The 26,184-nt window shown below is 51.2% G+C and overlaps 1 protein-coding gene across 1 annotated transcript; it reads left to right on the top strand.

Moving 5' to 3' along the window:
• Nucleotides 1-734: 734 nt before the first annotated feature.
• On the top strand, nt 735-24,188 carry NAE1 (NEDD8 activating enzyme E1 subunit 1). The gene is made up of 19 exons (XM_078619533.1): nt 735-838; nt 4,858-4,961; nt 5,194-5,254; nt 5,370-5,400; nt 7,348-7,419; nt 8,226-8,305; nt 8,830-9,049; nt 10,692-10,754; nt 10,899-10,962; nt 14,208-14,299; nt 15,642-15,701; nt 16,315-16,451; nt 17,420-17,495; nt 17,628-17,667; nt 18,840-18,926; nt 20,671-20,763; nt 21,493-21,607; nt 22,210-22,259; nt 23,607-24,188. Exons 1-19 carry the CDS (start codon nt 771-773, stop codon nt 23,714-23,716), a joined length of 1,623 nt encoding a protein of 540 aa, XP_078475659.1. The 5' UTR covers nt 735-770; the 3' UTR covers nt 23,717-24,188.
• Nucleotides 24,189-26,184: the final 1,996 nt, after the last annotated feature.

Genomic DNA, 26,184 nt, shown 5'->3' on the forward strand with positions numbered 1-26,184 from the left:
GATTGGTCCACACCAGAGACAGCTTTCTTTAGAGCCTAGTCTCATATGGTGTTCGACCAGATGACGCCAAAAGACAATGCATAAATTGTCAGAGTATTCTAGATTTGAAGCTTTCGTGACTGCAAGGATTCATATTCTTAGGTTTTTTCGGTAAAGTCACGTAGGTAAAACATTAAAATTATTTTATTTTACTTTTATTCATTTTAATCTTTTACCTACGTGACTTTACCGAAAAAACCTAAGAATATATATCAGAGTATTGTTTTTGTTTGCATTTGCGTCATCTGGTCGAACATCATATGAGACTAGGCTCTAAAGAAAGCTGTCTCTGGTGTGGACCAATCAGTTTCAACGAAAGCTTCAAATCTAGAATACTCTGATAATTTATGCATTGTCTTTTGGCGTCATCTGGTCGAACACCATATGAGACTAGGCTCTAAAGAAAGCTGTCTCTGGTGTGGACCAATCAGTTTCAAAGACAATGCATAAATTATCAGAGTATTGTTTTTTGTTTGCATTTGACTGCAAGTATTGTGGTTAATGTAAGCATGATTCCTTGCAAAAGGTGTCAGTTTTGTTGCCAGAAAAAAGGGGAAAACCCCCTATTAGTATATTTTGGTACTGGCAAAGGAGGTCCCATGATGAACCTTAACCCGTTCGTAAGTAGAGGAGTCTCGTGATAGCCAATCGGCGTTGCGGCGGCGGCGGCGAATCTGCAGCGCGCGAATCGCGCCGTCACTGCCCCTGACGGTAACCAGCCAACGGCGGCCATGGCCTTAGCCGTCAAGAGCTGCACGCTCGCGAAAGAGAAAGAGAGGAAATATGACCGACAGCTGAGGTGAATGCCATCCATTGCGACGTCCGCGGTCTCGCGCGCTCTCCGTTTTGTGTTTTGTTTTTGAGGGAGGCGCGGGAAGCCGGCGGCGAGAACCGGCGCTTGTTTGTGAATCGGGCACGCCGGTAGGCCTGCGGCGTTGCCTGAAAGTTGTGCCGGGGACGGGCGATGTTTCCCCGCAGGCGAAATGTAGCGTGGGGGGTGGGGGGGCCGGTGTTGTTGGGGGTCAAAAATGTAAGTTGTTGTGCTGACGTTTCGTTGTCCTTACCTGAAGAAGGACGCTTGTGTTGCGCCCGAAACGTCGTGATTTGATTTAATTTCATTTTAGTTTTTATTCTATTTTATTTACCTACGTGACTTTACCGAAAAAACCACTGGTTCTTCACGTTATGTAGATGTAGATGCCACCGGTTCTTCACGTTCTGTAGATGTAGATGCCACTGGTTCTTCGTGTTCTGCAGATGTAGATGCCACCGGTTCTTCATGTTCTGCAGATGTAGATGCCACCGGTTCTTCACGTTCTGTAGATGTAGATGCCACTGGTTCTTCACGTTCTGCAGACGTAGATGCCACTGGTTCTTCGTGTTTTGCAGATGTAGATGCCACTGGTTCTTCGTGTTCTGCAGATGTAGATGCCACTGGTTCTTCACGTTCTGTAGATGTAGATGCCACTGGTTCTTCACGTTCTGCAGACGTAGATGCCACTGGTTCTTCGTGTTCTGCAGATGTAGATGCCACTGGTTCTTCACGTTCTGTAGATGTAGATGCCACTGGTTCTTCACGTTCTGTAGATGTAGATGCCACTGGTTCTTCACGTTCTGCAGATGTAGATGCCACTGGTTCTTAACGTTCTACAGATGTAGATGCCACTGGTTCTTCACCTTCTGTAAATGTAGATGCCACTGGTTCTTTATGTTCTGTAGATGTAGATGCCACTGGTTCTTCATGTTCTGTAGATGTAGATGCCACTGGTTCTTCACGTTCTGTAGATGTAGATGCCACTGGTTCTTCACGTTCTGCAGATGTAGATGCCACTGGTTCTTCACGTTCTACAGATGTAGATGCCACTGGTTCTTCATGTTCTGTAGATGTAGATGCCACTGGTTCTTCACGTTCTGCAGATGTAGATGCCACTGATTCTTCACGTTCTGTAGATGTAGATGCCACTGGTTCTTCACGTTCTGCAGATGTAGATGCCACTGATTCTTCACGTTCTGTAGATGTAGATGCCACTGGTTCTTCACGTTCTGTAGATGTAGAAGCCACTGGTTCTTCATGTTCTGTAGATGCAGATGCCACTGGTTCTTCATGTTCTGTAGATGTAGAAGCCACTGGTTCTTCATGTTATGCAGATGTAGATGCCACTGGTTCTTCATGTTCTGCAGATGTAGATGCCACTGGTTATTCACGTTCTGCAGATGTAGATGACACTGGTTCTTCACGTTCTGTAGATATAGATGCCACTTGCGGTCACGAAAACTTCAAATCTAGAATCGGGGTCGAGTGTTGTTGGGGTCGGTTCGCTTCGGAGTCCACCGGAGTCCACCTCTTTAAAGTCTCGGCCGCAATGTTTTTTTTATCACGAGTTTTTGTTGTTGTTGTTGTTGTTTATATAGCCCCGTGACATTGGTGGAAACTCCACATTGCTCTGGCGCGAGCGGGCTCTTGTCAGTAGGGAAATCAACTCGCTTGGGATTCCCACAAAGTGGTTCTTGATTTAACGACCATGGTTGGTGTGATGGGCAGAGTCGACCCGGCTCATCACACTTGCCGCGGTGTATAAATGTTTCTTGTATTTTGTCAATCCACCGCTGGATGAGAGCCTCCCCACGCCGGTGGGTTTGCTGGGTTTTTGTTTCACCATACTTCACCACGCCGGTCAGTGCGGGTTGAATGCGGGTAGCACACACGTGGGTACATGGAGGTACTGTGCAATAATGGGGGTTTCCTTCACTGACCTCTGCTCAGAGTGCGTGGAGGGGAGTTGAGTGAGATGAGAGGGGAGAGGCAGGAGAGTGCATGGAGGGGAGTGGAGTGAGATAAGAGGGGAGAGGTAGGAGAGTGCGTGGAGCAGAGTGGAGTGAGATGATAGGGGAGAGGTAGGAGAGTGTGTCGAGGAGAGGGGAGAGGTAAGAGTTGCGTGGAGGGGAGTGGAGTGAGATTAGAGGGGAGAGGTAGGAGAGTGCGTGGAGGGGAGTGGAGTGAGATGAGAGAGGAGAGGTAGGAGAGTGTGTCGAGGGGAGTAGAGTGAGATGAGAGGGGAGAGGTAGGAGAGTGCGTGGAAGGGAGTGGAGTGAGATGAGAGGAGAGAGGTAGGAGAGTGCGTGGAGGGGAGTTGAGTGAGATGAGAGGGGAGAGGCAGGAGAGTGCATGGAGGGGAGTGGAGTGAGATAAGAGGGGAGAGGTAGGAGAGTGCGTGGAGCAGAGTGGAGTGAGATGATAGGGGAGAGGTAGGAGAGTGTGTCGAGGAGAGGGGAGAGGTAAGAGTTGCGTGGAGGGGAGTGGAGTGAGATTAGAGGGGAGAGGTAGGAGAGTGCGTGGAGGGGAGTGGAGTGAGATGAGAGGAGAGGTAGGAGAGTGTGTCGAGGGGAGTAGAGTGAGATGAGAGGGGAGAGGTAGGAGAGTGCGTGGAAGGGAGTGGAGTGAGATGAGAGGAGAGAGGTAGGAGAGTGCGTGGAGGGGAGTGGAGTGAGATGAGAGGGGAGAGGTAGGAGAGTGCGTGGAGGGGAGTGGATTGAGATGAGAGAGGAGAGGTCAGAGAGTGCGTGGAAGGGAGTGGAGTGAGATGAGAGGGGAGAGGTAGGAGAGTGCGTGGAGGGGAGTGGATTGAGATGAGAGAGGAGAGGTCAGAGAGTGCGTGGAAGGGAGTGGAGTGAAATGAGAGGGGAGAGGTAGGAGAGTGCGTGGAGGGGAGTGGAGTGGAGTGAGATGAGAGAGGTAGGATAGTGCGTGGAGGGGAGTGGAGTGAGATGAGAGAGGAGAGGTAGGAGAGTGCGTGGAGGGGAGTGGAGTGAGATGAGAGGGGAGAGGTAGGAGAGTGCGTGGAGGGGAGTGGATTGAGATGAGAGAGGAGAGGTCAGAGAGTGCGTGGAAGGGAGTGGAGTGAAATGAGAGGGGAGAGGTAGGAGAGTGCGTGGAGGGGAGTGGAGTGAGATGAGAGGGGAGAGGTAGGAGAGTGCGTGGAGGGGAGTGGAGTGAGATGAGAGGGGAGAGGTAGGAGAGTGCGTGGAAGGGAGTGAAGTGAGATGAGAGGGGAGAGGTAGGAGAGTGCGTGGAGGGGAGTGGAGTGAGATGAGAGAGGAGAGGTAGGAGAGTGCGTGGAGGGGAGTGGAGTGAGATGAGAGGGGAGAGGTAGGAGAGTGCGTGTAGGGGAGTGGAGTGAGATGAGATGAGAGGTAGGAGAGTGCGTGGAGGGGAGTGGAGTGAGATGAGAGGGGAGAGGTAGGAGAGTGCGTGGAAGGGAGTGGAGTGAGATTAGAGGAGAGAGGTAGGAGAGTGCGTGGAGGGGAGTGGAGTGAGATGAGAGGGGAGAGGTAGGAGAGTGCGTGGAGGGGAGTGGATTGAGATGAGAGAGGAGAGGTCAGAGAGTGCGTGGAGGGGAGTGGAGTGGAGTGAGATGAGAGAGGTAGGAGAGTGCGTGGAGGGGAGTGGAGTGAGATGAGAGGGGAGAGGTAGGAGAGTGCGTGGAGGGGAGTGGAGTGAGATGAGAGGGGAGAGGTAGGAGAGTGCGTGTAGGGGAGTGGAGTGAGATGAGATGAGAGGTAGGAGAGTGCGTGGAGGGGAGTGGAGTGAGATGAGAGGGGAGAGGCAGGAGAGTGCGTGGAGGGGAGTGGAGTGGAGTGAGATGAGAGGGGAGAGGTAGGAGAGTGCGTGGAGGGGAGTGGAGTGAGATGAGAGAGGAGAGGCAGCGAGCCTGCATTTCAATACACGTCTTACGCGTCTCCCCTTCAATCGTTGTCCCTCTTCATAGAGCCAAAGACTGACCACTCCGTTTTTTTTCATCAACGTTGGGCGTGTGACAGGCTGTGGGGTGACCATGGGCAGCAAGCCTTGGAGAACGCCCACGTGTGTCTGATCAACGCCAGCGCCACGGGAACCGAGATCCTGAAAAACCTGGTGCTGCCTGGTGCGTGCCTCCGTCCACTCCTTCTCGCATCGAGGCAGGGAAGGGAGAAGGACACTTCGAGCCCATGATAAATGCTTCCCTTATCGAATTCATGAATTTCATTGACAAGGCAAAAACTCTGCTCGCGGGGGGTTAAAACCCAGCTATTGCGCTCACAACAACGGGTGGGTGAAATGTAAAACTTGAGAGGAAGGTTGTGCGTTGACACTTTAATTTCTTGTTCCCGTTTCAGGCATTGGCGCCTTTACGATTTTGGATGGGAACAAAGTCAGTGGGGAAGATATTGGCAACAAGTAAGGTTTCTTACACGTGTTGAATTTGCCTTCTCATCGCAGTGCTATTCATTTAAATACACGACGATTGCAGCTTTGTGTGATCCTAAAACATTTTCTGTTTTTGTTGTAACAGTTTCTTTTTGGACAAGAGCAGCATTGGCGAGGTAATGAAATGCATGTTGGGGTGTCCTTTGTAAGGGTCGTTCATCATTTATAGATTTTTCGATTATTATTATTTTAACACGTAGGCTTTCGCGACCAATATTATTCACAATATAGGTTATTGGGTCAGATCGCGTTATTTATAAATGTGTCGTAACCCTCCACCACCCGACACGGCCAAACAGTAAAAAATGTCTCACGATTTTCAAAGGACAAATTAATTGACTTCTTTAGCCCACCGGTGTGTTGAAGAGAGAATCAACAGCATTTTAAAATTTGAGTAGCACGACGTTTCGCTGATAATTACAATCAGCTTCATCGGGCAAGAATGGTGAAGCTCTCCTGTTGCTTCCGGTCTTAAATAGAGCAGCATCAGGGTGACATCATCATTTAATTATTATTATTTTGGCAATCGGATATGAAAATTTCACAAACTAGATAGTCCAATCCTGTTTTGTTGTAGGAACGATTGAACCGATTGGCTCGGGCTAATATTCAAAGTGCAGGGCGCATGCTCAATGTAATTGGTCAGTGGCAGATTTGAAGCTTTCGTGACTGCAAGGATTCATATTCTTAGGGTTTTTTTGGTAAAGTCACGCAGGTAAAAAATAATAAAAATAAAATAATAATTAAATCACGACGTTTCGGAGGCAACACAAGTCTCTGTCTTGTACAGCATGGCAGTGTTTGAACGGTTTTCTCCAATGCAAAACAAGCCACAGTGCATTTGTGGCCATGCAAGCCAAGTACACCACTGTAGTCTGTACTCATGAAAGAGATACAGAGACCCATAGAGATATTCAATAAAGACAAGCTGCAGCAGTTTAATACTGGTAGGAACCTCCTGGTTACACCAGCCCACAGGGATTATTGTGTATGTCCGTCCGTCGTGCAGGGAGGGGCTGGGTGGGGAGGGAGGGGCTGGGTGGGGAGGGGAGGGTGGGGCTGGGTGGGGAGGGGAGGGTGGGGAGGGGAGGGGTGGAGAGGGTGGAGAGGGGCTGGGTGGGGAGGGGCTGGGTGGGGAGGGTGGGGCTGGGTGGGGGGTGGGAGGGGTGGGGCTAGGTGGGGGGTGGGAGGGGTGGGGCTGGATGGGGAGGGGCTGGTCACACCGTGGTGCCCTTATAAAACTCAACGTTTAACCTACTCACGCCGGCTTGTGCCCGCCCTCACAGTTGGGCATATTTGCGGAATACACCACGCCGCCGTTGACCCTGGCCATTGACCGAGCAACCCAACGTTCCTACCAGCTCCCTCCGCAGGAATGTGTTTGTGGCCAGCAACCAAAACTAGGGACCCAAATAGCAAAGCGACTGGTCTGCACTCCTTCAACGGAGGAGGAACAGCAAACCGACACAAACTCTCTCCTGAAGTCCTCCCGTCGTGGCTAGCAGACCTCGACACCGGCATTTATCTCCTGGACATGTTTCTGCCATTGTGCTCAGGGATATTATAAAAAATGTTGAGAAATTGACCACCACGTGGCACGCAACGATGGGCCGGGCCGTGCGTTCATGAGTTTAGTGCTCAAAAATTGGGTTTTCTTCTCGTAACATAATCAGTAATCTTACGAGGGCTAGGGTCAGAGTTTTGTGATGACCAAGGGCTGTGACCAAGGTCGTAGGTTACGATGCATGTGTTGAGTAGTTGCGATGGACGTACTCGGAGACGGAGGTGAGTTAGGGGCTTCCGCCAGGGTTTATTAACAAGTATCACTATAAGGGTTCCCTCTTCACCCCTTCCACTATCCCCGTTCCTCCAGTGACCCCGCTTACGTCACGGGGTCTCCCTTAAATACCCTCTGAGGCGTGACGTCACGTGCACTGCCCGGCGCGTGCGACCCCACGTCCCGTGATGTCACCGCACCGGACAGCGCACACGACGCCACCACTCTCCTCTACTCCTCTACACTTGTATAGAGAAGGACATTCTAGGCCGTGCTTGTGTTGCAGAGTCGAGCGAAGACGGCGATGCATCTCATCCAGGAGCTGAACAGCGACGTGTCTGGAAACTTTGTTGAGGAGGTAAGACGACAGACGGAGTTTTAAGTCGCTCGTTTGAGGAAGTTTATTGTTTAGTAGCAGGCGATAGGGCATCATCGGGACCGCTCTTTTTTACACGCTTTTATTTAACTCACTTCGTCTGTTGTATCCTCAAAAAAGAAATATTGTAACTCAATTTTTACCCACTTCCCAATGTGCTATCGACTGCGAACTTAAAATAGCTATGTCATACTGATGACAACACGATATTCTATCATTGAAAATCCAAAAGATGTATTTTAAAACTTTTTACACGCTTTTATTTAACTTACTGTATGTGTTGTCGTATCCAAAAATCTTGTAACTCAATTTCAACCGTAATCCCAATGTCGTATCGACTGCAAACTTGGTATAGCTGTGTCATACTGATGACAGTACTATATTCTATCATTGAAAATTAAAAATAAATATTTTTTAACAATCTTTTTTACGCCCTAATTGTCGACGCTCAACTCACGTTGGCTGTAAATCACCACGGGGTCCCTGACTTCACGGCAAGCCTCGGGGAGCCACGCCGAGGGGAGGGGGATGTGGAAGGAGGGGAGGGGCGATGGGGGAAGGGGGCAGGGGGAGGGGCAGCTCGGACAGTACATTTCATTAAAGCGTGTTTAGAAAAAAGTATTTTTTAATTTTTTATTTATTTCCATTGAGACCTCGGATACTTATGAGAAGCAAACATTTTACATGCAGAAAGATCGGTGTGGGAAAAAAAATCATGAAACGTTTACAGATTTTAAACGTTCACGCGGAAATTTTCCGACGTGAATTTTTGTCTTTTAATGCAACAGGCTGTGGAGAAAGTCTTAGAAAAGGAGCCCACGTTCTTTCACAAGTTCACCGTGGTCATCACCACACAGCTGCCGCAAAGGTAATGCACCAGCCGCCCGGAACCTCGCCTCACGCCGCGCTTTCCTCACCGTTCCCCCTCCGACCCCTCGCGTCGTCACGCGGCGACCCCTCGCGTCGTCACACCGCGACCTCTCATGACGTCACACGGCGACCCTTCGCGTCGTCACGTGGCGACCCCTCGCGTCGTCACGCCGCGACCCCTCGCGTCGTCACACGGCGACCCCTCGCGACATCACACCGTGACCCCTCGCGTCGTCACACCGTGACCCCTCGTGACGTCACACGGCGACCCCTCGTGTCGTCACCTGGCGACCCCTCGCGTCGTCACGCCGCGACCCCTCGCGTCGTCACACGGCGACCCCTCGCGTCGTCACACGGCGACCCCTCGCGTCGTCACACGGCGACCCCTCACGTCGTCACACGGCGACCCCTCGCGGCGACCCCTCCAACCCTCGCGTCGTCACACGGTTGGCTACGCACGGCGCGAAAGAAGCAGTTCAACGTACGCACGTTTCCGCCGCGTCCGCACCCTCCGTCCGACAGCACGCTGCTGCGGCTGGCGGCGGCGCTGTGGCAGGCGAGCGTGCCGCTGCTGGCGTGCCGAGCCTACGGCATGGCGGGCTACATGCGCGTGGCACTTCGCGAGCACACGGTCGTCGAGTCGCACCCGGACAACGCGCTCGAGGACCTGCGCCTCGACCGTCCCTTCCCGGCGCTCGTCAAACACCTGGCTTCCTGCGACCTGGCCCTCCTCGACAAGAAGGTGCTCCACACTTGCCCGCCACCCTCACCTCACCCCCCACACACACACTCTCGGTGAACTCCGTGTCACACAATTGGACGTCGTGCGCAGGAGGTGGATGGATGATGGGGCTGCCTTGCTGTGCGAGATGGAGTGGGCTTTGGGGAGGCCTTCATCCCAGCAGAGGCTAGATTATGGCCAAAACTAAAAAAATAACTCTTGACTAAGATAATTGGTTTTTTACCCTTCTATCTGGCAACAAAACTGACACCTTTTTTTACAAGGAGTCATGTTTGCATAGACCACAATACCTGCAGTCATAATGCATTATAACTCTCTGGCAACAAAACTGACACCTTTTTTTACAAGGAGTCATGTTTGCATAGACCACAATACCAGCAGTCATAATGCATTATAACTGCAGGTATTGTGGTCTATGCAAACATGACTCCTTGTAAAAAAAGGTGTCAGTTTTGTTGCCAGATAGAAGGGTAAAAAACCAATTATCATATTTTTTACTGGCAAATGAGGTTCCAATGGTGTAAACTCTTGACTAATTTGAGCTGTCTAGCTCTTTTTCGGAAGCGACCTGGCCACAAATGATAGCTCAACGAGGTGGCTTATCATCACGTGGATATTTATAGCAGCCAAATACTCCTCTTCTTGGTTCTTTCGGTAAAGTCACGTAGAAGGGAAATAATAAAATAATAAAAATCAAACATAATCAAATACAATTCTCACGACGTTTCAGCCACAACGCAAGCAGCCGTCCTCAGGTGAAGAACAGGTCTGTCGGAAAGACAGCGTCTGAATGAAACACCACCAAGCTTGGCAGCGTATATTTAAGCTGGGTTAGAGGAGGGAGCCTTGACAAAAAAAAAATTCTGCCAAATACTCTTAAACACGGATGTTGATTCTCAATGTGGAAGGACGCAAACTCGAACCCACGTCCTCCTGCACACCAGGCCAGGGAGTTAACATCTGGCCACCGCTGCGCCCCATCTCCCGCTATAAGAGCTTCACGACCGCCTTCGTCGTCTTATCCCACGTGGCAGAATTACGTGTGCATGTGTGTGCGTGTCTTTGTGCGTAGCGAATGGCGGTTGTTATTCATAATGAACGTTTTTGGCTTAGATCGCGTTATTTATAAATGTGTCGTAACCCTCCACCACCCGACACGGCCAATCAGCAAAAAAGTGTCACGTTGACAAAAGACAAATAGTTCACTGCTTTAGCCCACCGGTGTGTTGAAGCGTGAAATCATTTATAAATAACGCGTTTTAACCCAAAAACGTTGATTATGAATAATATTGGTCGCGAAAGCCTACGTGTTAAGCGGTTGTTATTTTTTGCGTGCGCGTGTGTTTGTACGTGTACACAAGCATTGATGGCTTGTGGCACCGTGTTACGCTCCCGATGGCCGAAGTTTGTTCAGCAGTCATGGATAGTATCAGTAGCTTGTGGCATTTGAACCGTGTCCTGATCCGCCCCTAGGTTGATTCAGCCTTAAATGAGTAATTTGCTAATTGAGTACGCAGGTCTCTTGAAAAAAATTATACTTCTGATCTCAGTAGATTGTCACTTGCATTTGCCACCAATAGACTGTTTAGAATACGCTTGTGATCATTGTCTTTCTGTGTGTGTGTGCGTGTGTGATCAACAGGAGCACAGTCATACGCCATGGCTGGTGGTGGTAGCCAAGTATCTGGACGTGTGGAGGTCGCAGGTGATGGTCGTCCTTCGCCCGGTTCCCTCCCGTCACCGTGCTCGCTGCTTGTTTCTTAAACGTTACCCCGTCTCTCTCTCGCTCTCTCTTTCTCCTGTGCCCGTGTCGTTCTCTTACACTGTGACCCTGTGCGTGTTCTTGCAGCACGATGGCAGTCTGCCCAAGAACTACAAGGAGAAGGACCAGTTTAAGGAGCTGATCAGGCAAGGTATGGCAATCGCTTGAGCGCTTCTCCTCGTCCGTGCCAGCTCCGTGTGTAGGTGTCTGGTGGAGTTGCTACCATCACAGATTGCGATGCACACTCTTAGGTTTTTTCGGTAAAGTCACGTAGGTAAAAATAAATAATAAATAGTGAAAATAATCGAAATTAAATAATAAATCACGGCGTTTCAGAGGCAACACAAGTCTCCGTCATCAGGTGGGACCGTCACAGCTGAATTGACTGTATAATACTGTATAATAACGTGACTTTATATTCTTAGGTTTTTTCAGTAAAGTCACGTAGGTAAAAAATTAAAATTAATAAAAGTAAAATAAAAATCACGACGTTTCGATTGCAACACAAGCAATCATCATCAGGTATAAATGAAATAGCAACAAAAAATTCTAACCAGAAAAACTATAGACAGACATATAAGCAGACAGATATCACCAAGATACATAGAGAGAGAGTGACACAGGTACAGAGAGGGGGATCGTCTCTGTGGGGTCGCCTTAAATAGGCAGAGGGGGCGGTGGCAGAGAGATGGAGGGGGTTAGATAAAAAACTAACATACCGAAAAAACCTAAGAGTTTGAATCCTTGCACTCACGAAAGCTTCAAATCTAGAATTAGATTGTGATGCCTTGGGGGTGGGGAGGGTGGGGGGGCTTCGTTCCCAGTACGGCTGGTGACCCCACTACAACACTCCCAAACTTAGAGAGCATGGCAACGCATCACGCGGATTTTATAATACAGGTAGTCCCCGAGTTACGATGGGGTCCGACTTACGATATTTCGATCTTACGATGGCGATAGCGATGCGAAAAAATTGCCATCGACAACCTTAACATCGTTCAAGTGTGCAGACGACGGACAGAATCTTGGTGAGTATGGTACAATGTGATACGTAACGATACGTTCAATGCATGGTGTGATACGTAGCTTTAGCGATTTCATTTTAGGGTTACCACGATACGATACGTTCAATGCATGTTTAAAGTTTTTACAGCAGATAGGATTGTTTCCTGAAAAAAACTTTCTATTAAATTGCAGTTCACAAAGGTAGGCTAAGAATTTACCTTGCTTTTTTTACTTTACATTTTACAGTATTGTAATTAATAAATACATAGAGTTTATACAGTACGGTACTGTAAATTGCTGTTTTGCTAAATTATCACCATTTTTTAAGACTCCTGGGTAGGCTAGGCCATCTTCGACTTACGATATTTTCGACTTACGATAGGGTCGTCGTAACGCATCCACATCGTAAGTAGAAGACTACCTGTAATTACCGGTCCTTGCACACCTCCGTGTGGTGTCCACTCTTATAAAAGCTGGTTTAGCTCTGGGTTTTCCTCCTGCTACTGCAGAGTGAACTATTTGTTTTATTTCACCAGGCTAAGGCCCACTGAGCTACGTAGATATTTTTAAATCCTTTATATTAAGTTCACTTGCTTGCTTGCGCGCTTACGACCGTGCAAATCTTTCGGTCGTTTTTTAACCCACTTCCCGTGATCCAATCGAGCTGTCATTTTGCACACAGACTCGTTGTGCGTGACAATTTATTTTCGTGAAATTTTTTTTCCAAATTTTTCCACTTTTTAGGAAAAAAAAATTCATATTTAATTTAAAATACCAATGTGATAAAAATAAAACTCTTACTTAAGGAAAACAGAAATGAATAATAAAATAAAACCGATGCCACGCATATAATGGATTTATAGTGAAAAATTTGTTTTTACGGGTTCTTTTTTTCAGGGAGTAACCTGGCTATCGCAAATGATAGCTCAAAGAGGTTGCTTATCATGTGGAAATGTATGAGCAGCCATATACTCTAAATGCACGTTTGTAACTGTGGAGAGAAAAATAGGGAAGACGCGGAGAAAATTAACCCGTAAAAACAAAGTTTTTCACTATAAATCCTTTATATGCGTGGCGGCTAGAGTCCTCTCGTCCTCTGGCTTGAGATGGCTGCCACCTATGGGTCAGATGAATGGCTGCCACCATTAAGCAATTGGTAATTAAATATAATTTATTTTTTCCTAAAACGTGTAAAATTTTGGAAAAAAATTGTCACGAAAATAAATTGTCACGCACAACGAGTCTGTGTGCAAAATGTCAGCTCGATTGGATCACGGGAAGTGGGTTAAAAAACGACCGAAAGATTTGCACGGTCGTAAGCGCGCAAGCAAGCAAGCAAGTGAACTTAATATAAAGGATTTAAAAAATCCACACGATCACACATGCAAACTCCATGTATATTGGTGTCGGTTCTAGATTTGAAGCTTTCGTGACTGCAAGTATTCATACTCTTAGGTTTTTTCGGTAAAGTCACGTAGGTAAAACATAAATAATAAAAATCAATAATACAAATAATAGAAAATAATAGAATAAAAAAAATAGAAATACTTTTATTTATTTTCGATAAATTGTTCTATTATTTATTAATTTATTGTTATTATTTTACCTACGTGACTTTACCGAAAAAACCTAAGAGTATTGGTGTCAGGGTTAGGATCAAATCCATGACCTGTATACCAGGCAAGGCAGTTAACATCTCGCCACCGCAGCACCCCATTGGATAGACATCTCCGGACAGAATACTGCTGCCTTGAGGTTGGATGCAGCTGTTCTGGGAAAATCCCCTTTTGTGTTATCCGTAAGTTTACATCCCGAATGCAGTGAGCTGTGAGTTTTTGTTGTGTGTGTGTAATAAAGGTCGTGGAAGCGACTTCTGGAATCCGGTCTTTATTTGTCTTTCGTTCACAAGACTCCCATCTTACTCCTTCACGCTGCTGACAGACAGCGTGAGAGGGAGAGAGACACGCATGGCCACGTGGCTGCCTGGACCCCGCTCCAGCGTGGCCTCACCCTCCGTTCGTTCCAGATCTGACCACGTGTTGTTCGTCTCCACCCCTTTTAATACCCGGGTCACGTGGTACCTTTCCGCCAATCCTAGTTACCCTCTATGGAATCTTCTAGACTCCATCGTACGCTCCCGGACCGCGCCCCTGACTCGTCCCCCCATTGGCTGTGGCTAAAGCCAGCAGAACCAATCCTCTACTTACAGATGTCACCTTCCCATGACGTCAGGGCCACGCCCCTAGACTTCACCCCATTGGCTATGGGCCAGGACCGGTAGAGCCAATCATCGTAACGAGGTGTGATCAATCAGCAACCCGGATATATCCTCACATTACATATGGATAGACGCCCCCTGCTAGCGGCTGATTGTGCGGAGCGTTCTTGCAGGGATGATCAAGAACGAGCACGGAGCGTCGTCTGTCGAGGAGAACTTTGAGGAGGCCATCAAGAACACGACGACCGCTCTCAACCCAACACGGGTGAGCGAGGGCTGCTCCCTGCGTCTGCGTGTATGTATGTGTAATGCGAGCGTAAATGGGGTTCGCTGCTGGGCTCTGGCCCAATCATACGGCCCGGGGTATTGGGGGGCGGAGCCCAGTATGGGGGCATATGGGAGGGCCCGCCGTTCACCTCGGGTCCAATCGGAAGCGAGGTAAACGGGGGGTGGAGCCAGCAGGGCGCTATGGGAAGGCCGGATCTGATGGTCTGGAAGGGGAGGAGACAGGATCACGTGGTAGAGGGGATATAGGTGGGAGCCCGGAAGGGCTCCGGGTCAGTTGGAGTGAAGAAGCTGGACCACGTTGGGTGGCCGGAGGGGATCCGCGCCATCGGCCACGTGGCTGGAGGAGCTTCGGCACACCGTCGGCCAGCGGTGTGCGGACTGCGGGAGTGGAAGAGCTGACGAGGGAGCGCGTGCGGGGCGCGCGTGAGGAGACGCTGGTCCGCTGTCAGGACCAGCGGGGTGCGAGCAAGAAGCTAAATAAAAAGAGCAACGGAGACCAGCAGTGTGTGACGAAGTCTTTTATTACATATGTGTAGTGTCCTCCTCAGTGTGTGTGTGTAGCGCACGCAGTCGGAGACGAGGTAGTTGCAGCAGGCACCTTCTCTTTTATTTCCGTTACACCACTCCGGCCGTTCACACTCGCACGGATCGCCTCCTCTCTCGACCACGTTGCCGTACAGCCCGGCCTAGACACAACCCTGACCGCGTTGCACCGACGGCGTCGACCGAGACAGCCAAATACTCTCCGGCCGTACAATTATTGGGCGAAGGCGGCAGCGATGAAGGCGGCAGCGACAAAGGCGGCAAAGACGACGAGACGAGACGAGTCCACTCCCAGAACCGGCAGCCCGGAGCTCCCGCTCTCCGCAGCTTTTATTCCCCTCGGCGCAGCCTGGCTCTGCCCTGGCCGCGCCTCCCTTCACGAACCTACTAGCGGGCTCCAGGTGCCTCCCGATGAGGTCTTCCGTGACCCTTGCCCCAGTTCCTCTGCCCTGCCGGGGCACACACGCCGTAGACACGCTCCACGGCGTGTGCGCTTACTGTCCACCGCAGTTGCCGCTGCTGGACAGCAGTCGGCGCTGTGTCACTACATATGTATGTTGAACTTCTTGCGCGCCATACGTAGCCAACCGTGCTGATCGCAGGCGTCGATCGTAGTTGGTGAGGGGCTATCCCCTTCCTGCGACCAGCGCGCAACTTAGCCCACCGTGAGCTCCGTATCCGGGTGCCTTCCGCAATCAAAATATGGATTGCGTGTGTGGCGTTTAAATCGCACGCACAATCACATTTTTTATTTTTTTCGACTGCGCTTTGTCCAGATTCCTGATGGTATTCGGCAACTCTTCAGTGACCCCAGCTGTCAAAGCCTCTCGGCCAAGGTGAGCGGAAATGTCAGCCGAGTGCTCACTCAACTTCCTGTTCACTCACTCAACCTCATACTCACCCACACTCACCTGCTCATTAACTCAACTTCCTACTCACCTAATTCACCCACACTCAACCTGCTGGTCACACACACTCAACCTCATACTCATCCACACTCAACCTCCTGCTCACTCACTCAACTTCATACTCACCCACACTCACCCACACTCAACCTCCTGCTCACTCACTCAACTTCATACTCACCCACACTCACCCACACTCAACCTCCTGCTCACTCACTCAACCTGCTGGTCACCCACACTCAACCTCATACTCACACTCAACCTGCTCACTTGCGCTTCAGTTCCTGCTCACTCACTCAACCTCCCGCTCGCCCACACTCAACCTCACGCTCACCCACACCCAACCTCCCACTCGCCCACACTCACCTCCCGCTCGCCCACACTCACCTCCCGTTCACCCACACCTCCCGCTCGCCCACACCCAACCTCCCGCTCGCCCACACCCAACCTGCCGCTCGCCCACACCCAAACTCTCTCGCGCCCACAGCTCCCCCGGCCACCGCCATGTAACGGTCTCTTCCCGCTCTGACGTTCCCGCCGCCAGAGCGCCGACTTCTGGGTGCTCGTGCGAGCGCTGCGAGACTTCGTGGAGGCAGAGGGGGCGGAGGGCGCGTTGCCGCTGCGTGGCTCCATCCCGGACATGATCGCCGACTCGGACAAGTTCGTGCGCCTCCAGAACGTGTGCGTGACCCCCGAGCCCCTCCGCCCTGGGGCGCCCGTCGCTGACCTTTGACCCCCGCCCCTTAGACAGACGTGCCGTGTCCTGGTTTGTCTTTTCACCGAGCCGCCTCGGGATCAACGTAAGCTAGGAAGAAGGAGTCGTGCGTTTGGACGGATTCCGAAACACTCCGCAATGTGCGTTTGTCCTGGCAGGCGGTTATTTAGCGGCGACGTTACGTTCCGAGCCGCGCGGAGAGAGACCACGTAGCACGGCGCACGCGATGCTATCCCATTGGCCGACAAGGCTTACCCTGTTTAACACGTAGGCTTTCGCGAACAATATTATTAATAATGAAGTTTTTTGGGTTAGATCGCGTTATTTATAAATGTGTCGTAACCCTCCACCGCTCGACACGGCCAAACAGTAAAAGATGTGTCACGTTTACAAAGGACTAAATAGTTCACTACTTTAGGCCACCGGTGTGTTGAATTTTAAATGATGTTGATTCACTCTTCAACACACCGGTGGGCTAAAGTAGTAAACTATTTGTCTTTTGTCAACGTGACACATTTTTTACTATTTGGCCATGCCGGGTGGTGGAGGGTTACAACACATTTATAAATAACGCGATCTAACCCAAAAAACCTTTATTATGAAGGCTTTTACCCTCTTAATCCTGGACCTTTTATCGCCTGGTGCTCGACGTTTTATCGCCAAGTGTTGGGAAAGCCCTTTGATCAACGTGACCCATTTTTCTGCAGGGTAGGTCACCAATAGCAACGTAGATTTACAATCGAGTATTGCTCATAGTGGACGACGCTTGAGCGTAGAGCGACAGAGCGTACGTTGATAATGCTTTCAAATTTAATTGTAAAGCCTTCAGAAATATGTCTCCCCAAACTCATCAGCATTGTTGGGCCACATCGATACCTCCTGTACTCCATCAGTGTGAATAGGTCATCAGTGTGACGACATTTTGCTGTTGCAGGTACCGGGAAAAAGCGAAGCAAGACGCTGATGCTGTTGGGAAGCTCACTGCTTCGTTGCTGCAATCTCTGGGGCGGGTGAGGCGCGTGGCACAGATACCGAACGTGCTCAGTTGTGATGAGTTGTTATGAATGGACGGTGAACGTGTCTTGAGGTTCGCATTGCCGAGCACGGAGGACTAACGCGGCCGCCGCTTGTGTGTTTCGCAGCCGGCGGACGGCATATCGGAGGGAGACGTGAGGCTGTTTTGTGAGTAACGTCACGTGGCACAGCATCCGTAGCCGTGCTCGGCCACCGCTTGGGTGCGCTGAAGCCGACCCTTTTATCTAATGGATAACACGGCGAAGAAGGGAGGGGGGCTCGGGTTAGAATCCCGACTAGGGTGCCTTTCTGCGTGTGTAGTTGGTGCGTTCTCTCTCTCTCTTTCACACACCCTGTTCAGCATGGGTTTCCTCCCAAGTGCTCCGGTTTCTTCCTCGGGCTAAAAATAAATAAAAACCCAACATCCGATTTGCACGCTTGGCTACGTACGGTGCCAAGGAAGGGCGACGTACATTCACGCAAAATATGCCAAATGCTCTTTGGTTCTTTCGGTAAAGTGACGTATAAAGATAAAATAATAAATTAAATACTAGCATACGACGTTTCGATTGCAACACAAGCAATCATCATCAGGTATAAATGAAATGGAAACACAAATCTAGTATACTTAGAAATGTAATGTAATTCAACAGAGAGTCGGATAACATAACAGTCAGCACCCTATCTGGTTGATTACGTTCTTCCTGAGAATGCTAAATTTGAGAGAGATATAGAAACACAGAACCAGAGACATATAGACAGACATATAAGCAGACAGATATCACAGAGATACATAGAGAGAGACACACATAGGCAATCGAAACGTCGTATGCTATTATTTTATTTATTATTTTATCTTTATACGTCACTTTACCGAAAGAACCAAAAAGTAATTCCTGCAGTCACGAAAGTTCCAAATTAAGTTTATGCCAATGCTGATAAATAAGTAGCCTGCATCTTACTCGACCCAGCAGCAACATCACCCCCACTACAGAAACTTGGCAGCACACTCCCGGAAAAGTATATTGATTCCATTACACTGTTATAATAAATATAAATATTATTATTGTTGATATGCAATATACCTTCCACAATTTGTGCTAACCCTACACAGGGTACAAAGCGTTATATCCATGGCTTAACTCATTATATCCACATCCAACAAAACTCTCGCTACTACGGCTATGGCTACTAGCCACGTGTCACCTGCTACTTTGTCCAGCGAGTGATAGCAGTGACCTCAACAAATATTCAGTGAGACGTGGAGGCCCCACCGCCCCCCCCCCCACCCACCCAGCACATTTAACGTGGAGATTGTTGTCGTGTTGCTCCTCTCGCAGGCAAGCACGCGGCCTTCCTGCGCGTGGTGAGGTGTCGCTCGCTGGCCGAGGAGTACGACGCTGAGACCGCCCTCACCGCCGACATAGGTGACCTGCCGCGAGTTGCTAACCCACGACTGGACATTCTCCGTGTTCACGCGGTTGTTTCGTCTGCAGCGCCGCGGGTTGACTGGCTGTTCATCTGCAGTGCGCGCGGAGAGGGGAGTGCAGTGGAGTGGAAGGGTGGGAGAGAGGGAGGGAGGGAGGGAGGGTGGGGTGGAGAGGGAGGGAGGGAGGGAGGGTAGGGAGGAGGTGGGGGGTGGGTGGGTGGGTGGGTGGGGTGGGTGGGTGGGTGGGAGGGTGGGTGGGTGGGAGGGTGGGTGGGTGGGAGGGTGTGGGTGGGTGGGAGGGAGGGTGGGGGTGGGTGGTGGGTGGGAGGGGGGGGGGGGAGGTGGGTGGGAGGGTGGGTGGGTGGGAGGGTGGGAGGTGGGAGGGTGGGTGGGAGGGAGGTGGGAGGGGTGGGAGGGGGGGAGGGAGGGTGGGAGGGTGGGAGGGAGGGAGGGTGGGTGGGAGGGTGGGTGGGAGGGAGGGAGGGAGGGTGGGAGGGAGGGGTGTGGGGAGGGAGGGTGGGAGGAGGGTGGGAGGAAGGGAGGGAGGGTGGGGGGGAGGGAGGGAGGGAGGGTGGGGAGGGAGGGAGGGAGGGGGTGGGTGGGTGGGAGGGAGGGGGAGGGTGGGTGGGGAGCGAGGGTGGGGAGGGGAGGGAGGTGGGTGGGAGGGAGGGTGGGTGGGAGGGAGGAAGGAGGGAGGGGGAGGGTGGGTGGGTGGGAGGGAGGGGAGGGAGGGAGGGTGGTGGGGGGAGGGAGGGTGGGAGGGTGCGGGGGAGGGAGGGAGGGTGGGTGGGTGGAGTGGGGAGGGGAGGGTGGGAGGGAGGGAGGGGTGGGAGGGAGGGTGGGTGGGGGAGGGAGGGAGGGCGGGAGGGGGGTGGGGTGGGAGGGAGGGAGGGTGGGAGGGAGGGTGGGTGGGAGGGAGGGAGGGAGGGAGGGGAGGGAGGGAGGGAGGGTGGGGGAGGGAGGGTGGGTGGGAGGGAGGGGAGGGTGGGTGGGGAGGTGGAGGGAGGGTGGGAGGGTGGGGGTGGGTGGGGCGGGAGGGTGGGTGGGAGGGAGGGGGTGGGTGGGAGGGAGGGAGGGTGGGTGGGAGGGAGGGTGGGGGTGGGTGGGGTGGGAGGAGGGAGGGTGGGTGGGAGGGAGGGAGTCGCACGGCGTGTGATGTCGTCGCACTGGCCGACAAGGCTTCTCCTTTTGGTGCTGGCCGTGTTTATCGCAAAGTGTTAATAAAAGCGCTTTGATCAACGTGACCGGTTTTCTATATAGCAACGCAGATTTACAGTCAAATATCGTTCATATTGGACGATGCTGAGCGTAGAGCGACAGAGTTTGCGTGATAATACTTTCAACTTTAGTTGGAGGGAGGGGAGGGCACGGCCTGGTCATATCGTACCCCTGGCCAAGCTGATCTTACCCATGTTTGTTGCTGTGTGTGTGTGCGCGCATCACTGCGCTACGAACCCGGCGATCCGAGTTGGATTCCCGTTCCCGGGCCAACACCAGTGACGATATCTAAGCTAATCCTGGGCCTCCCCCAGGTCGACTCGGCCTCAAACGAGAACTATACCTGGTGGGATGTGTAAGCATCGCCACTTGGTAGACAAAGTGGGCCGGGCGTGGTGCTGGCCACCCACCCCCCTCGTGTGCTGTTCCGGCCTTCATAGGTGGCATGTCGCAAACAGCACTCGCCACAACATTCTGTTAAGGCTATACGGGGGGGGGGATCTTTGTTGTGCGCGTTTGTACAGGCAGTCAGCTGGAGTCGGCGGAAGGCGAGGCGGTGCTGTACGTCATGCTGCGGGCAGTGGACCGCTTTTACCAGCAGTACAGCCGCTACCCAGGTCTGAGCGCGCGTACCGCGTGTCCACACAAACCACAGCCGTTCGCCACTAAGTGGCCGTGACGTCACCACGGCGCCTGTGCCAGGCTATGTGCACTTTGAGGCACGTAAAGTGTCGAATGCCGGCTGGCTGGAGGTCACGGGGCAGACCCAAGTGCTATGGGGTTGACTGACTGATGTGACTGGCAGATGCATCAGCTGTACCCCCTACTATGCCAACGTGCCGCATGTGTACAAAGACCCCCCCGTATAGCCAGACTGTTTGGGCAAGTGCTGTTAATGTGCACCTATGAAGGCCGGCATGGCACACCAGGGGGTGAGTGGCCAGCACCACCCATTTGTCTCCCCGGTGGCTGTGTTTACACACCACACCAGGTACTCATTTGAAACTAATATACTATAAAAAAATATAAACTATTTTTATTTTACCAAGTTAAGGCTTACTGAGCTACGTAGCTCTTTTTCAGAAGTGACCTGGCCACAAATGGTAGCTCAACTGCGTGGCTTATCACGTGGAAATTTATCGCAAGACAAATACTCTAAACGCGTATTCCTAAACCTGGAGGGAAAAAACCAGAGGACCCGAAGAAAAATCCACGGGCAGAGAGACACGCAAACTTCAAATATACAGGGGTCAGTGTCGGGATCGAACCCACTACCTCCTGCATACCAGGCGAGGTAGTTACCATGTCACCCACCTGCAGCGCTCACGACCGCTGTCCCTGGCTAGGTGTGCGTGCCGAGGACGTGGACCGGGATGTGGCCGAGCTGCGGGCGTGCGTGGCCGGCCTGCTGCAGGAGTGGGGGCTCCGCTGTACCGTCAAGGACGAGTACCTGCACGAGTTGTACGTGCAGCGTCTCGCCGTCCGACGTCCCTCGGTTCCCATCCTACGGTCGCACGAGCCGAGCTCCGGAGTTCCCGCTCATCACCTTCTAGATGCTCCGTAGACTCGCCCCTGCCTACCTCGCCCCGCTCAGCTCACTCCGCTCCCCTATACGCACTCTCTTCCCTCTACCCTCTCATCTCACTCCACTCCCCTCCACGCACACTCTCCTTTTACGTTATGTGCAACAATTTTACATTCATGATGAATCTCAAACATCCTCTGTGACATTGCAGGGGGTGGGGGGTCAACTGCCCATTTGCCCCCCCCTCCCCTGTCCCCCGGGTTGCATGTTTCACCATCTGTTTCACCATCTGTTTAACCACCTGTTTAACCACCTGTTTAACCACCTGTTTAACCACGTCTTTAACCACGTGTTTAACCACGTCTTTAACCACGTGTTTAACCACGTCTTTAACCACGTGTTTAACCACCTGTTTAACCATGTCTTTAAACACGTGTTTAAACACGTGTTTAACCACCTGTTTAACCACGTGTTTAACCACCTGTTTAACCACGGGTGTCTGAGCAAGCTGCCGCGTGTCTCTGCTGTTGTCTTGCAGCTGTCGTTACGGAGCGGCGGAGCCTCACACCGTCGCCTCCTTCATCGGAGGTGCGAGCGATTGAGACGAACGATTTCAACTCGTGTGTGCTGCGCGCGCAGCAGCCGAGACTTCATCGCAGCTTGAACCACCAATGCACTTCGGCCCGGGGAATTGCACTGACAGACGAGGGAGAGCAACGCTCGTATTAGAGAGAGAGAGAGAGACCACGCAAGTTAGAGGAATCGTGTTGATTGTAATGAAAAGTTAGTGGGCTTTGCCCAGGACCGGTCGCGAGCGGGGATGATGGTCGGTGGTCGAGACTGACGACAGAGTTGCAGGCAAAGGGAGGGAGCGGCCTCAAAATGGGAAATCTGCCGTGGTTATGGAGCAATGAGAGTAGCTGACGTGCAGGTGCTAGTTGGAGTGTAAGTCGCAGGAGCGTGTGACGGATGGTGACTGAAAATGTTTCATTCAGTCGCTGGTAGACTGGAGTAAGTGGCGGATGCTAACGGCACTTCCAACAATGGTCAACAAAAAAAAACATTTTTTTCTGGCCTGGACTTTTGCAGCTGTTTTAGACTAATTTCAGGGTGCTGATTCCAAATCTGATCTCAGATTTGCTCTATCACATCTCATTTTTATGCTATCGGCATACCCCATTTTCATTGATTTTAACCCAAAATTAACTCTGTCACTTATGGTTGCAAGTTGTTGCGAGTCAGTGACTGCTTTAGTGTTAAAATATGGTGCTGTATTTTTTGGATAGTGTGTTTATAATATCATATTATGTAGATATCCACATTCATTTAATATTTTTCTTCTGCAGTTTTTATTGAAAATGCATTATTTGATATCTCAAACACCTGATGTGATAGACAAAAACTGATGCCAGATTTGGAATAGCTTATGCCAGAAAAAGTGTGTTGACCAGTGTAATGGATGTGCCGTGCCGGATGCAAAAATGCTTCTCAGTTCTCTTACCAGAACATACCCGACTGAAATCTAAAGGTTAGGGGTCAGGGTTAATCATTTTCAGATTTTAGCAGAATGTAGAGTAAACACTGGCGACTCCGGACCCGCGCCGGGCACGGCTAGACGCGGTCGCGGCACGGGTCGGCTGCGCGGTGGAAAACTGCCGAGTCCTCAACTGCGTAGTCCTTCTTCTTGGTTCTTTCAGCGTCTCCCCGACAGACCTGGTCTTCACCTGCTTGCGTTGTGGCCAAAACGTCGTGAGAATTATTTTATTATGTTTTACTTTATTATTTCCATTCTACGTGACTTTACCGAAAGAACCAAGAAGATGAATCCCTGCAGTCACGAAAGCTTTACATCGAAATGTATGCGTAGTCCGGTGCGCGGAGCAACCAAAGCGACCGTCTCGCTCGTCCCCCACCCCTGCCCCCCCACCTTCGCAGGAACGGCCGCGCAGGAGGCCATCAAAGTGATCACGCACCAGTTCGTGCCGTTCAACGACACGTTCATCTACAACGCGATGGCGCAGACTTCGCTCACGCTGCGCCTCTGAACCTCTCCGGGGATGGCGGGGAGGGGGGCCTTGACGTCGCCTGCCAGAGCCCCCCCCCCCCCGTCTTCACGTCTCCCTTCAAATCGCCGGCCTGCATCCCTCCGTCAGCCTTCGTCGCGACCCACACCGACCCTCGCTCGGTGGACCATGAAACAAACCAACAGCGGCCCCCCACACGGCGACCCCCCCTCCCTCGTCTCTCTGCCCACCAGCTGTTGTTCTAGCTCAGGGCTGAGGAACCATTGGCCCACGGGCCTGATGTGACCCACAACTTAATTTCACGAGACTCGTGGTCATGTACAGCCCGCAGGGACGATAGTGATCCGTCGCTGCAAGCAGTTTAGCCGCACTAATAAATGGGGTACTCGAGGGGAAAATATCTTTTGACCTGTCGATTTAAAGCTTTCGTGACTGCAGGGATTCATCTTCTTGGTTCTTTCGGTAAAGTCACGTAGAATGGAAATAATAAAATTTAAAAAATAAAACATACTTTATATTTAAAGCTTTCGTGACTGCAGGGATTCATCTTCTTGGTTCTTTCGGTAAAGTCATGTAGAATGGAAATAATACAATAATAAAAATTAAACAGACTCTGTCTTATCGACAGACCTGTTCTTCACCTGAGGACGGCTGCTTGCGTTGTGGCCGAAACGTCGTGAAAATTATTTTATTATGTTTTATTTTTATTATTTTATTATTTCCATTCTACGTGACTTTACCGAAAGAACCAAGAAGATGAATCTTTGACCTGGCCACATCACGCTCGGTCACTGCCTGTCTCTGTCTCCTTTACGCCCGGTTGACGTGCACGTTGCGTTATTGGATAGCGCCAGGCTGCGTGTGTCAACGCGTAAATCCTATTTGGCCCTCGGGAAAGATTTCCCCTCCAACGTCGCTCGACGTTGCCGCTGAAGCTTGGGGCTCGCCGTGCGAAGGGCGTCACGCGCCGTGACGTGCGCGTGCGTCTTGAGCGGTCACTAAATTGAATTTGTTTCGCCAAGGAAAACTTCGCCTGAGCGTCGCGATTATTGTTTTCCCTTCCCAGACGGCTACCAACTGCGAGGGGGGGGGGGGTGTTTGACCAGCGCGTTCATTTGAGAGCGTTCTCACGGCACGTGCAAGGAAATTGGGAAAGTGTCCGGAGAACAGCCACGGGGCATGCGTGGGAGCGCACCCAGACCCGGCAGGGCGCAGTCGCTTCGTGGGCCTCCCTACGTGTCCCCAGCGCCCAACCTCGTCACGGCTCGGTCCCAAGCGGGAGTTGAGCCCCCGGGGTTTTTGCTTGGGTGATGGTGACCGACGCGGCACAAACAGCGGTTTGTCGCAAGGGCTCGCGGGCCCGCGTTCATTCAACCCTCTAGATTTGAAGTTTTCGTGACTGCAAGGATCCATACCCTTGGTTCTTTCGGTAAAGTCACGTAGGTGAAGAAAATACAAATGTAAAAATGTAATTAATTAACTCACGACGTTTCGGGTGCAACACAAGCGTCCGTCATCAGGTGGTGACAACCACAGCAAGAAACAATTGCTGAAGCCGGCAGAAGAGCTGATTGTGACAAGGGATTAATTACTTCAGCAGTTGTTTCTTGCTGTGGTTGTCACCACCTGATGACGGACGCTTGTGTTGCGCCTGAAATGTTGTGATTTATTTTATTTATTTTATTTTCTTTACCTACGTGACTTTACCGAAAGAACCAAGAGTATATTCAACCCTCTAATTTTACGTGCCACCACGCCGTCGATAAAATGGGCATCGTCGTCGCACATTGCAGCAGAACGGGAACGGTACAGGGGGCGATGGAGCCAGAGAAATGAAATGGAAACCCGTCACGACCTCAGCGGCTGACTCCGAGCAAAGTAACTTGGCAACCGAGCACAATGGATAGCCTAAAGGTAATCGGTAAATAAAGATGTCATCAATGAAAAGGAAGGCAAGTCTGAATGGCTGTCTTCTTCCACAGACCACGGAGTTGACAACGGATTGTTGCGGGGGTTACACGGGGCAGTGCAGACATCCCTTGACCTGTTCCGCCACGTCCCCAACTCTGCGCTTTCCCCACCACCACCATCAGCAGCAACTGTCGGTGACCAGGGCGGTGAAGCGTGCTCGCGCGATTGTTCACTTCAACAAAGGCGCTGGTTTTTAGGTTTCGTGGGTTGCCGTCAACTTTGCGTTGTTTGCTTTTTGTGCCGTCTTGTTCACTCCCCAATCATCACACTCGGAATATTTATTTGTACTGGAGGAATCCGATGAGCTATGAAGCTCGTTTTCGCAGATGTCCAGCTGCTCGCAATTTACTTCAACGGTACGCAAAGTGTAAATGTGCACAACCTCGCGCAGGCATCAGGAGAGCAGTGGTTCAGTGGTAGGTTGACAACACGGCTGTACATTTTGCATATTCTGTGGCAGTCTGCAGCTCACTTCGGCTCACCGATGAGCCCTCGGTAAAGAGTGAACTGCATCTGTG

This window comes from Lampetra planeri, chromosome 63 (genome assembly GCF_965212315.1).
Source record: "Lampetra planeri chromosome 63, kcLamPlan1.2.h2, whole genome shotgun sequence".
Classification (NCBI taxonomy): Eukaryota; Metazoa; Chordata; class Hyperoartia; order Petromyzontiformes; family Petromyzontidae; genus Lampetra; species Lampetra planeri.